At 34.7% G+C, this 14,437-nt stretch overlaps 1 protein-coding gene across 1 annotated transcript in view; it reads left to right on the top strand.

Moving 5' to 3' along the window:
• Positions 1-8,041: 8,041 nt before the first annotated feature.
• The window catches only part of LOC108742107, a 42,168-nt gene continuing 35,772 nt past the window's right edge, over positions 8,042-14,437 (top strand). Inside the window, exons 1-2 of the mRNA XM_025980044.1 lie at positions 8,042-8,104; positions 8,439-8,718. Of these exons, the coding sequence (XP_025835829.1) occupies positions 8,042-8,104; positions 8,439-8,718 (343 nt within the window). The remainder of the gene's footprint in view (positions 8,105-8,438; positions 8,719-14,437) is intronic.

Consider the following 14,437-nt stretch of genomic DNA (forward strand, 5'->3'; position numbering starts at 1 on the left):
CGTGCTGTCAAACCTACACTAGCAAGGAGATCGGGCTGAAACTATAGCTACAAGCTATCCAAGGATGGTACTATAGAATGTCACCTCAAGGTAGGCCTAGTGGCGTCATCTCTTGGTTAGGCCGGAAACTTATCAATCCACCCTCGTATATAGCTCGAATACTGGAAATGTTGTGTCTGTTTTACTAGATATTATTTCGGAAATTTGTTTGGAATTTTGTGTGGATTTTTGTCCCGCACCCCGTAGAAATATAAAACAAAGGATTTAGCTTAAACATGACAAGGTAACATAATTGTGACTTTGTAAATGCAGTAAGCCAGAAGTTAAGTTCGTATAATTGCCATCATAAATATGACAATATAATAACACAAAGAAATACAATAAGTGGAATTAAGAAACACATTTGTAAATATTCTCTATTGTACATAAAATTTCATTTGTTATACCATTATTTTTACGCAACTTTAAAACATTTCAATTTTCCAGAATGCTGGAAATATAGGTCATTTTTATATACTTACCCCACGAAAAGAAAAGCCCCTAATACCTACAGTGGAAAGTTAACTTTCAATGAAAGAACAAACTTGGCCTAGTTTAAACTTGTGAAGGCCACTAGGGAGAATCTCAGCACCAGTTAAAACGAAACTAGTAAATTCTTTTGATGTTTTTAAATTGTTCGCCGAACATTTCATTACCGAAAAGGAAAAACATTACAATGTCCTGGAAAATTAAGCCATTTAAAATGTTCAAGGGAGCGCGTCAGCGAAAATTAAAAGAGAAAGAGAAAGTTTTTTAAGATTCGTTGGGCTATTCAATATAAGCCTTTGAGTAAAGAACAATTGTGTTGAAGGGTATTCATGGTTTAATAATCACTAAAATGATAAAATTACTATTAAGTTCTATAAACATCTACAGAATGCTGTAAAAACAATTTACAGAATCATCATCATCAAAAGGTCGTCAGTCTTAAGGTTGCTAGAATCTCCAGTTTCCTATCCTGAGCTAATCTTCGCATTTCCCTAAAACTAGAACATCCCACATCCTTAACTATTTGCGAATAGTACTCTAATTCAAGTCTATTTCTACTCCTTTTAACTCCTGTTTTTACCCCTAATATGTCCCTGACTAGATCTTCTTGCCTGAGAACGTGTCCTACCAACCTATCTCGCCTATTTCTTATTAATTTCCATAGGGTCCTCTGTTCTCATATTCTTTCTAATAGCTCTTCATTTCTAACCTTCTCTATCCACGGTATCCTCATTATTCTCCTTCGAAAGCTTCTAACCTTTTCTTTCCCGCCGCACCCACCGTCCATGTTTCGCACCCGTACAGCACCACGCTCCGAACATACACCTTTAACAATCTTATTCGAATCTCTAAATTAACATTTAAAAAGTATTCGTATGTTTTATCCAGTATAAGGATATGTTTTACAAGTAGGCATCTAAATCTAACTCTGCCAATATCTAGTAAACCAGCTTGAGATCAAAAGGACATAAGTCAATTTTGGAATGCATTAAGTATTAACGCCTAATCCTTGCATAACGAGAACCTTTTTGATCGTTTTTGTACGTACACGTGTAGCATTCTATATTTACATTTCTTTGGTAACCGACCGTAGAATGTATTCGGGTCAACTCTGAATTTTATCTTGTGATGTCAGCAAGTTTCCTTTTGACATGAAACTGGAGGAAATATAGGGAATGACAAGAACAAAGAACATCTAAAAACGTAGTATAACGAAACGTTTGCTTTTATACTTCAAAGAAATGTTAACGTTAGGTAGGTACTACATTAGAAAAAAAATGTTTCAATTTTTGCTTTTGTAATGTAGAAAGAAATGCCTATTCGGCTAAAATTAGAATGAAAGGTATAAAGTTATAGATATTTCAAATGTTAGATTTTGCAGTGATTTTAAGAAGATTTTTTTGCATATTGTATATATCTTTCTGTACTGATGTAAACAACACAAGGGGTTGGTAGCAATAACAATATCAGCTTGGATGTAAATATATTCAGATCTACCCTCAGAATAAGCATAGGTAATCAGTGGGCGGTCAGAGGTGCTTTTCTTTAGCCCTTTTAGAACCTTTCATGTAAATTTTGCGTCCAAAAATAAAACAATTCCTGGTATTATGTAATCTAGATACGTGTAGAAGATACTTCGTAGTAGTGAGCAACATTGGTCTTGACGAAAATGTAAGACTAAGATCAAGACCAGGATCAAGATCAAGATTAAGATCAAGACGAAGTCCAAGACTAGAAGTTTTTAAGCAAGAGCAAGAGCAAGACCAAGGTCGAATAAGCAAGATTATGATCAATATCCAAGACTTGGACAGTCTAAGTCTTGATCTTGTTTTGTTCATTACTAATACTTATGACTCTACTTATGGAAGTCAATAAGAAATAGGCGAGATAGGTTGGTATGCTTCGTTTACTTTTTGTAGCGATGTGACCTTCAGTTTGACCGGTGCAAATTAGAAAAGAACAGCACTAGGCCAGAAAAGGAAGGAGACAACTCTCGGCCAAACTCTTAACCGGTGAGGAGCGTATAATCCGTACAGTACTGCACGGAAAAATTGACCATTTTATCCACCACAATTGCATTGCTCAAAAGTGCTGTTATTGGTACCAATTACTACTGAAAATATTAACGAGATGTTTATTTATATTTGAAGACATATTAAAGGCTTCAATGCTTGTTTTCGACTCGCACTACCATTCATAATTGAACAAAACCTTTGGCAGGTACTGTATGAAAAAGTATGTTTAATGAACAAGAGTCGAGAGTATAATGAGCTTTTTTCTCCCTATCTACGATTTTGCCAGCGCGCATCCAAGACATTGGATGGGGCACATCGCTAGAGAAAGTAAATGAAGTATAGGACACCTTCTCAGGCATGAAGGTCTGGTCAGACATATTAGAGGCAGAAACGGGAGTTGGGAGGGGTAGAGGTAGACCTAGATTAGATTACTGTTCGNGGGGAATGTGGGTTGTTCTAGATTTAAGGAAATACGAAGATTAGCTCAGGATTGCAAAGAGTGGAGGTGCGTGTCCAACCAGACTTAAGACTGACGACTTTATGATGATGATGATGAATACTTAGCAAATTAATACGATTATTAAAAACCGCAAATGAAAGAAGAATAGAGATTTGACTTTAACTTTAAAATTAATTAGTAAGAAATTAAGAACTTCGATTATTTTAAATATTTACGTATGTAATTAACTTTGGGAATGTTCATTTTAATCAATTTATAAAAATAATCGGGGTCGATTTTCTAATTTTAGATATCCAGTTGTATTTGTGGTTGTTACACATTCAATATTTGTAGAATTTCATACACACGTGTGTAGGTACACAAAGAAGGAAAATTAATTTGTGTTGTAGGTCCCATAGAAGGACGAAAGAAAGCTTATAATTCAATATTAGTGCTTCGTAGACGTTTCGAAATGGAATATAAATTATTTCAAGAATCTTATGCTTACAACAGAGTAGATTTCTCTGGAGAAAGAGAAAAGAAAATACCCGAACTAATAAAACATGTAGTAATAATATCGAAGTGGAAAGTTCAAGTCCACAATAATGTGAGCGAATCGATCCTCTGTTTTCCCTGAGAACAACAGTATTCCACAAAACAATTAAAAAGGAACAAATGTAGTTATGCAAGGGTAATATATTTTGCATTTCACATAAAGACGACGACTGTTAGAAAACTATGTTATCTAATATATGTTTTTACAGATACAATGGCGTTTTATTTTTCAATATATAAGCAATTAGGGAGCGAATATATAAGTAGACAATCGATCACTTTGTCAATAATTGTCACTGATGTTCGGATACTTCACTTTAGATACTTGGGCAATAAGATTAGAGTAGGAAAAGACAATACGAACGAAGTGAGAGCGGTCGTGCTGATGTCCTTGCTTCTTTGACATTTTTAATTTTTAATAATGGTTGATATGAAATATTAATGTGAAAATTCATTTTCAATTTTTTATCCACTGAAAGCTACCTCAGCTTAATGAGGGAAAATTTTTGTTCCAGATTTCCTTCATTAACCTGAGGTAGTTTGTAGTGGATAAAAAATTGAAAATGAATTTTCACATTAATAGTCCTTGCTTCTGTTTTTAGGATTTATAGGATTTATCCGTATTATTTATACGTATCCGTAATCCTGGGTGTAGCATGGGGCGGTACGGCCCCCAAAAGGGGGCCACACGGGAGAGGGAAGAGGTTGTTTGAAGTGGATAAAAAATTGAAAATGAATTTTCACATTAATAGTCCTTGCTTCTGTTTATCTTTGTTTTCTCAAAGTTCGAGAACTACGGAAAGAAATAGTTTTTGCGTACATCATACTTAAGCTACTTAAGCCTCAGTGGTCTCACGAATGTACCTTCTCTCATGGTAAGAACCTCGTCAATTTTGTCAAGAAAGTTAGATGTCGACATGGTAAAGTCAATAGCAGTTGGTAAAATCTGTATAATCAAACGTAGAAATAGTAACATTGAAGAATTAAGTCCCTGCATACGCTAAGATCAAAACAACTGTAACAATATCGTTAATTATTGTAGTTTCTTTGAAAAACTATAATAATAATAATNGCAAGTCTTTTCGCGAATATCTAGCAGGAAGGACCCAGCTAGATCCTTACGGAAAATGACCTTCTGTCATGGTGTAGTAGAAATTACGAAATCGCAAGTCTTTTCGTGAATATCTAGCAGAAAGGACCCAGTTAGATCCTTACGAAAAATGGCCTTCTGTCATTTTGTAGTGGAAATTACAAAATCGCAAGTCATTTCGCTAATATCTAGCAGAAAGGACCCCGTTAGATCCTTACGGAAAATGGCCTTCTGTCATGGTGTAGTAGAAATTACGAAATAGCAAGTCTTTTCGCGAATATCTAGCAGGAAGGACCCAGCTAGATCCTTACGGAAAATGACCTTCTGTCATGGTGTAGTAGAAATTACGAAATCGCAAGTCTTTTCGTGAATATCTAGCAGAAAGGACCCAGTTAGATCCTTACGAAAAATGGCCTTCTGTCATTTTGTAGTGGAAATTACAAAATCGCAAGTCATTTCGCTAATATCTAGCAGAAAGGACCCCGTTAGATCCTTACGGAAAATGGCCTTCTGTCATGGTGTAGTAGAAATTACGAAATAGCAAGTCTTTTCGCGAATATCTAGCAGGAAGGACCCAGCTAGATCCTTACGGAAAATGACCTTCTGTCATGGTGTAGTAGAAATTACGAAATCGCAAGTCTTTTCGTGAATATCTAGCAGAAAGGACCCAGTTAGATCCTTACGAAAAATGGCCTTCTGTCATTTTGTAGTGGAAATTACAAAATCGCAAGTCATTTCGCTAATATCTAGCAGAAAGGACCCCGTTAGATCCTTACGGAAAATGGCCTTCTGTCATGGTGTAGTAGAAATTACGAAATAGCAAGTCTTTTCGCGAATATCTAGCAGGAAGGACCCAGCTAGATCCTTACGGAAAATGACCTTCTGTCATGGTGTAGTAGAAATTACGAAATCGCAAGTCTTTTCGTGAATATCTAGCAGAAAGGACCCAGTTAGATCCTTACGAAAAATGGCCTTCTGTCATTTTGTAGTGGAAATTACAAAATCGCAAGTCATTTCGCTAATATCTAGCAGAAAGGACCCCGTTAGATCCTTACGGAAAATGGCCTTCTGTCATGGTGTAGTAGAAATTACGAAATAGCAAGTCTTTTCGCGAATATCTAGCAGGAAGGACCCAGCTAGATCCTTACGGAAAATGACCTTCTGTCATGGTGTAGTAGAAATTACGAAATCGCAAGTCTTTTCGTGAATATCTAGCAGAAAGGACCCAGTTAGATCCTTACGAAAAATGGCCTTCTGTCATTTTGTAGTGGAAATTACAAAATCGCAAGTCATTTCGCTAATATCTAGCAGAAAGGACCCCGTTAGATCCTTACGGAAAATGGCCTTCTGTCATGGTGTAGTAGAAATTACGAAATAGCAAGTCTTTTCGCGAATATCTAGCAGGAAGGACCCAGCTAGATCCTTACGGAAAATGACCTTCTGTCATGGTGTAGTAGAAATTACGAAATCGCAAGTCTTTTCGTGAATATCTAGCAGAAAGGACCCAGTTAGATCCTTACGAAAAATGGCCTTCTGTCATTTTGTAGTGGAAATTACAAAATCGCAAGTCATTTCGCTAATATCTAGCAGAAAGGACCCCGTTAGATCCTTACGGAAAATGGCCTTCTGTCATGGTGTAGTAGAAATTACGAAATAGCAAGTCTTTTCGCGAATATCTAGCAGGAAGGACCCAGCTAGATCCTTACGGAAAATGACCTTCTGTCATGGTGTAGTAGAAATTACGAAATCGCAAGTCTTTTCGTGAATATCTAGCAGAAAGGACCCAGTTAGATCCTTACGAAAAATGGCCTTCTGTCATTTTGTAGTGGAAATTACAAAATCGCAAGTCATTTCGCTAATATCTAGCAGAAAGGACCCCGTTAGATCCTTACGGAAAATGGCCTTCTGTCATGGTGTAGTAGAAATTACGAAATAGCAAGTCTTTTCGCGAATATCTAGCAGGAAGGACCCAGCTAGATCCTTACGGAAAATGACCTTCTGTCATGGTGTAGTAGAAATTACGAAATCGCAAGTCTTTTCGTGAATATCTAGCAGAAAGGACCCAGTTAGATCCTTACGAAAAATGGCCTTCTGTCATTTTGTAGTGGAAATTACAAAATCGCAAGTCATTTCGCTAATATCTAGCAGAAAGGACCCCGTTAGATCCTTACGGAAAATGGCCTTCTGTCATGGTGTAGTAGAAATTACGAAATAGCATGTCTTTTCGTGAATATCTAGCAGAAAGGACCCCGCCAGATCCTTACGGAAAATCGCCTTCTGTCATGGTATAATGGAAATTACGAAATCAAAAGTCTTTTCGCGAATATCTAACATAAAGGACCCCGCTAGATCCTTACGGAAGATGGCATTCTGTCAATGTATTTGAAACTTTGGATTTTGGTAGTTCTCAACGTGTTGATCAAAAGATTAAATTGGCGCTTAGTAGTAAATAAAATCTATCTTTTTAAGATAGGATCTCTCAAAGTTGAATTTTTCCGTAAGGACGTCCAAGGTACAAATGGTACATTTTCCGTAAGGAACTAGAGCAGTCCTTTCATTATTCTTTAATTCGCAGAGGTTTCTCCGTTTAGTTCATCCGCTCTGTGTAAGTATCTACAGTTGAGTCAGTGATTTTCTAACAACTGGAAAGCCGATTTTAGATTCGTAATCAGCGACATTAGAGGTCTCACTATACTTCTTCCATTTCATTTCTGCCTTTTTGTTTTTTAGGAGACGTTAGTTTTTAAAAACTTTTAATGCTATTATTTTATCGAAAACCTTGATTTCTTAATATGAGAACCAAAAGAAATCGAAAATATATTCGGATCCAAATATAGATATATAATAGTTTTCATCATCATTGTCATCGGTTTATGAAATTATAATTAAAAGTGTTAACGAACGATTCTCATTTGAAATGAAATAAAATGAGAATTTATGGATGTCTTTTTAATTAAATTCGATCGGTTTCACTTCCTTTATGAGTCTACGACAGACAGTAGAAAACTTCTTCCCCGTAAATCTCCAATATTTTATGTTTTCTTTGGAGGTCATTCACAATGATCCCTTTTTCCAATGGCAAAGCTTCTTGAAGGTCGACACGCCAATAAATTCTAAGTCAATGGCAAAGTCGAGGTTTATCTCCTCTTCCCTTCGGGTGTAGCTTTACACGGGCGCCAAACAGCCAATTGAAAGTTTCTTAAGTTCCGGAAAATGTTACACATTTCACAGTATTTTATGGGGAACGTGCAAGTGATGCTCTGCAGTTGTTGCTTTTTATATAATCGCGGAAAATTTTTCCATACAGGAAAAAAGGTTTTTTTATGGAACCAATCAAATACGATATCGCTTAAATATAATTTGTGTAAAACCATTAGTTTGCTGTAGATACAATTCAAAAAATTACTAGTATTAATGACCATTGTTATTAAAAATCCTGTCTACTGTCACAGAGAGGACCACTTGACCACCCATGATGTAAGTGCTGGACCATCTGAGACAGAAGAGCCTGTTTGTTCTTAGTGAATTCAATTTTCTCTTTCAGATAATGTATGCGTGATATGAAAAAATCCTGAAGATGTCTCGGATGATGATAGACTCCGAAGCGTCAATAATTGTTAAATTGATGCAAGGCAGATTGAGAGTTCTGAATTTCTTTATAAAAAACAATTCAACTTCGAAATTTTCGGATTCAGAGGACTCAACATTTCTATCTTGATTCTTTCGATTTCGCAGTCTTTCCAGTTTCGAAATTATTGCATCTTGGCACCTTTAAACTTCGAAATCTTTGAAGTTCGACGTTTTCACACAGGGAATTCTGAAATTCGAAGCCTTTCAATCCCGGAGCGTTGAGGGCAAGACCCGTAACGCTGGCCGGACACAGGAGAGACCACCCGGGGACTTATCCCTAGTCTTGGGTGTAGGATGGGGCGGTACGGCCCCCAAATATAGGGGGCCGGAAACGGGTGAGAGTACCCAGGGATGGGATGCTCCGGGAGTAGGATGGGGCGGAACGGTTCCCGGAGGGGGCTGCACGGGAGAGGGGAGGGATGGGATTGGCAGGGTGAAAGAAAAACAGAGAGGGGTGCAGTGTAATATTTTTCAATAATAACAATAATAACCAAGGAATTTCTTGTAATTTATGCCGCGAAAATGTATTTTTTGCAAATAACTAACAAGAAATCTTTACAAACACACGAATTTCTAAGAAATTTAACAGTAAAAAGCGTTTTTCAAATTGTATTGGTCATTATGACTTCCGATAATTACATTTTAATCGCTCAACTCACCTGCTTCAACTTAACGATTTAACTTTATCGTTAGGAAGATTGAGAACAGGCTTTAAAGTCTCGTTTAAATATAATTGCTGGTTCTTCGTCTTAGGCTAAGACGTAACATACATAACTTATTTCAATTTAAACTTTCCAACTTTGGTCGTAATCTTCTTCCCAACAGGAGATTTTAATCAAAACAGCATAGTGTTGTTTATTATAAATCACAACGCAATTAGGTAAACAGAGTTAGTAAGTAAAAGAATTCTTTACAACAAATTCAAAAATGAGAAATCGCGTCGCTATCTTTTATCATCCTGCTTATATGGTCTCCAAAACAATTAATTTTACCGATTATAGATAACCTCAAATTCATCATCATCATAAGGTCATCAGACTGGTTGAACACGCACTTCCATTCCTCCCTATCCTGAGCTAATCTTCGCATTATCTTAAAACTAAAACATCTCACATCCTTAACTATTTGCGAATAGTAATCTAGGTCTACCTCTACTCCTCTTAACTCCTGTTTCTACCTCTAATATGTCTCTGACTAGACCGTCATGTCTGAGAAGTGTCCTACCAACCTACCTACGCCTATTTTTTATTGAATTCCAGTCCAGCCTTTATCCTTAACTGAAAAGGACTTCGTCAAACATTACTGAATTCACAAGAGAGTAGCAAATTTCTATATACAAACGACACATATTTGTTGAGAGATCACTCACCAAGAACTTACGTTAATATGATGACCTTACAGTAGGAACAATTCAAATAAGCAGCAGACTGTGTAATCAATTCAGCTTATATATAAACTTTTCTATGTCCGACGTAAGAGTTTTTAGAAAGAACTTTTTACATTTTCTGAATGGAATAGCAGATTTTGTCAGTCTAAAAATAGTCCACACCACTTATGACGAAATGAAACATTTTGTTCAACGGAAATTATTTTGAAGGCCGCTACCCCGATATGGCACTTCGACGAGGGTTGAATAGACAATTGTTTGTCTCCCTTACGTCGACGATGACGTAACATTGTTGGAGATGCTTGGATGATGTGAAATCAATGTCCTTTATCGGTATCATTTTTGTTAGTTAAGTTATTACAAATACATGGATATTTCAGAAAGTTACATTAAAAATTGTTAGCAATTGCTTTGACTTACTAAGGCATTTAAATACATTTCGGGGTCAAACTGTTGGTCAAACTTTAGGGTAGATCATCAGTTACTCCGCGAAGTACCGACCTATGGGCCTTTGTCTACAACATAAATACATATAGGTACTCTTAACTAATAGAAAATTATAGTAACTAGGTTTATTTCATCTTCTCGCTGAGCCGATGATAATACATTTTGTGGCATTAATAACTGGATGAAGTTATCTGACAGATTTGTGTAGAATGTTGTTTGTATCAAAGTTTGCAACATTAAACAATGGCTCTGTAATCCGGTACAAATTTCCAGAGGGATTCAATTCGATTTGTAACTCATAATTCAGATAGCAATGGTTCTATTATTGATTTGCGTAATTTATTCGCATAGTTCATATTTTAGAGATAATAGCTTCTGAATAAATAAAATAAAAGTGAAACAAAAATACTTGTATGCAAGGAAATAAAAAGTAGGGAAAGAACGAATATAGAGACAGGAGTCGGAAAATTAATAGTAGTGGCTTATTTTCGGTATATAGGAAGTCAGATAACTAAGGAAGAAGCAGTAGAAATATAAAACAGAGGATAGGGCAAGGATGAGTCGTCTTCAACAAAAAGAAGTCATTTCTATTTTCGCGAACGGTTAATTTAGAAATTCGAAAAAGATTTTTAAAGGTGTATGTTTGGAGCGCGGTATTCTATGGGTGCGAAACATGGACGGTGGGCGCGGCGGAAAAGAAAAGGTTAAAAGCGTTAGAAATGTGGTGTTACAGGCTAATGAAAAGGATATCATGGATAGAGAAGGATAGAAATGAAGAGATATTAGAAAGAATAGGAGAGCAGAGGACTCTATAGAAGTCAATAAGAAATAGGCCAGATAGGTTGGTAGGACACCTTCTCAGACATGAAGAGGAAGTCAGAGATATATTAAAAGCAGAAACAGGAATTAAGAGGAGTAGAAGTAGACCTAGATTAGATTACCGTCACAAATAATTAAGGATGTGGGATGTACTAGTTTTTAAGGAAATGCGAAGATTAGGAAAGACTGGAGGTGCGTGTCCGACCAGTCTTAGGACTGACGACCTTATGGAGATAAACTTCTGAAGTACTTCAAGTAATTTTTGAGTATAATTTTTAGAATTGTTGAAATAGTAAATTTACTTATTGCACCTATCTGATCGCAATCGATTATAAATTTATTTTCATTAAAAAGAAATAGTTGATTAATTTAAATAATCGATTAATTTGATGAATTGGTAATACTGATGAATTCATAAGTAATTAATCACTTATTCTAATTAGTCTAAATTTTCTGATGAATCAAAACAATCGATTATTTTCCTACAATCGATAAATCAATTGTTAAATTCAACAGTTGCTCAACCCTAGCAGGTAATAGCTGTTTACATTTTTGTCTAATCAAATTCAACGTGCAAATTTCAGGGTTCTATAATCAAATTGTAAACCGGAACCATTGTATTTCGATTCTCCTTCGACATATACCTAACAATTACAGTGAGTGTAGGAACTACTACCCCTGAATAATTAATATGCTTCCTCGTGAAGTCTGTAATCAATCAGCAGACTGTCGCTGGCGATTTTACTATTAGTATCATATTTGTCACAGACAGAACATGTTTTCTTGTCGGAAAGAACAGGAATGTTAAATTTTATTGCAAAATCAATATTTGAACGTCACTGATGGGATGTGGATGTTCAATAAAAACAGTCCTTCGTTCGCTTCCGTTTTATGTATTGAAGTTTCTGAGTATTCACAGTTCGCATTTGCAGGCTTAAATAGGGAAGGTATTTATCCCATGATGTAGTTGTTAAAGTCGAAAACATCTTTAAAAGGTTTAGAGCGAGTTAACGTTCCACGCTTCCCACTTTGCAATAGACAGGAACATTAGAAGTGTTAAATTTTATGTTAATGTTTACTTTAAGTTTAAACACAATGCAATTTGGTCTTTATAATAAATAAGAATACCTACAAATTATTGTAAGTAACATTCTTGTAGCGATTATAGATTTATATATCATTTATCCGATCTTTAAGTTTTTGCTTTCGATGTTATAACCAAATAGATACTTACAATATCAGTACTTTATAAAATCTATATTCAAATATATATTCAAACGCTCCAAGATTAGGATTCCATGTTCTTATGGAAAGGTTTATATAGGACAAGCCCGAAAGACAGTCATATAACGAGTTAAAGAACATCAAACCAAAAGTTTGTTAGTAAATTTTGATGTTAAAGGTAAAATACATAGAATTATGTATGACTTGTGGATGAAACAATAAATTTGTTAAGGTAAATGAGCGGAATATTTTCCGAAATAAATGACTTTTCCCGCACGAGCTGTTATATGGAAATATTCATAAAACTTGGAATTAAAGACTTAATTACATCTTCTGTTTGAGTTAACATAAATTGAACGTTTGATTTTGTAAATGTTTTTGTAAAGCATCCATTTTCTACCAATAAAACCGTTTTCATTAACTTCTATTAATTAAAACATCAATGGCTTTCTATTCTGATAATGTTTAATTATTATGCATATTAAAATATGATTTCTACCTATAAATATATATTAGTTTTAGGATTCATACTTCAATCAAATACTTATAATGCTATCTACACTGTCAATAAAATATGTTTATTAAATTAAAATGCTGAATACATAAGAATTTAATTATTAAATTAGCTGCATATTTAATCCTGTTTGTCGGAGGCTAAACTTATTATTTTAAATAGGGAATCCTGTTTGTTACATGATAGTGTTTGATAAATTAAGTTTTACAACTAGCTTTGTTATGCAACGATTTATTTATATAAATCCTTTAGCTGATGTATTTAAAGGAATTCATAGCTTCTGTATGCTAAAAGCTCAAAGAATACGAGAAATTGTCCCGTAAGGAAAATTTCTATTCTATTTCCATTAAAACAATTCTATTTAATTACCACCGTTAAAATTAATGGTAATAAATGGAGAATTGCCAATGGAATGAATGGAATTTCTACTAGAATTCTAGTGGAAATCTTATCCCCGAACTCAATGGGATTTCCATTGCTGAACGCAATAGGATTTCCATTACGTTCCATTGGAACTTCCATTCGTGAACCCAATGAAAATTCTAGTGTCAATTCTTTATTTTTTACATTTAATTATTGTTAGTGGTAATTAAATGACATTCTCTTTAATCAAAATGAAATATGAGGTTTTTCGACGAAAAAAATATGAATTACATGACAATTATTATTCCAAATAATGTCTTGTTTATTATTTTTACAACTTGCCTTGACAATCGTATTAACTTTAACAAGTCTTTCTCCATTTTTTTAATAAGTTTTAATCATCTCAAACCAGATCTTCTCCATTTTTAGGTACCCAATTGTTTTTCCATTTATATTGAATGGTTTTAATTAAAATTTATAAATTTTGCATTGGTTCCCATTGGAAATCAATGAAAATGTTTTCTATGTAAATATTAATGGAATTATTGTAAATGGAAACTATTATTTTTCCATTTATGCTAAATGGTTTTGAATGGAATTTACAAATTTACATTGATTCCCATTGAAGTTCAATGGAAACTTTTCCTACGGGTGATAGCCGCGCATTGGCTGCTAGACCAGCCTGTTACCGTGCAATTCCAAAAAAATTAAATGTAATTCTTTCTTATACCATCTACAAATTATCAAATAAATTCGAATTCTAAGTATGAGGATAGCTTGGAAGCACTTTGAATTTTTGTTATGTTAAAAATATTAAAAAAATCAGAGACAGAGAGAAAAAAGAACAGAAGGACCAAATGGAAAATTCAAGATTGGAAACTGTTAAAAAATATTTAGATACATTTAAATAAACCACCCAAAAAGAATTGCCTTTGAATCAACTGAGTAGTGTTACGAGTAAGTACTTATTATCGATTGGTACTAGGGTTTGTCGATTTTTAAAAACCGTTTTTTTTGGAGAAAATTATGAAATTCGAAAACCGGTTTTTTAGTAGAAAATATCGGTTTTCAATGAATGAATAACACTTAAAAAAAATTTGAAAATGACAAATGTAGCCAAATGTACCAGATTGATGAAAACACTGTTGCAAGTAGTTTGGTTCTTGGAATCATATCGGACCGATATAAACGGTGTGTTTTGTCTATTGGATGAATTAATTTAGATTTTATATCAGTTTGATAGTTTTTATTTAAAGGAACCGGAAGAAGTGACTTCCTCTACTCAAACTCTAAGAAAAGAGTTTTTGGCCCTGGAAGCCACAAATAAAAGGACAAAAAATTTAGAATTATTATATCAGGCTTTAAAAACGATTAAGCCTAGTTCGGTCGCAAGTGAGAGGGTATTTTCTATTTCGGGGAATTTTGT

The sequence above is a fragment of the Agrilus planipennis genome, unplaced genomic scaffold (assembly GCF_000699045.2).
Source record: "Agrilus planipennis isolate EAB-ADULT unplaced genomic scaffold, Apla_2.0 scaffold337, whole genome shotgun sequence".
Taxonomy (NCBI): Eukaryota; Metazoa; Arthropoda; class Insecta; order Coleoptera; family Buprestidae; genus Agrilus; species Agrilus planipennis.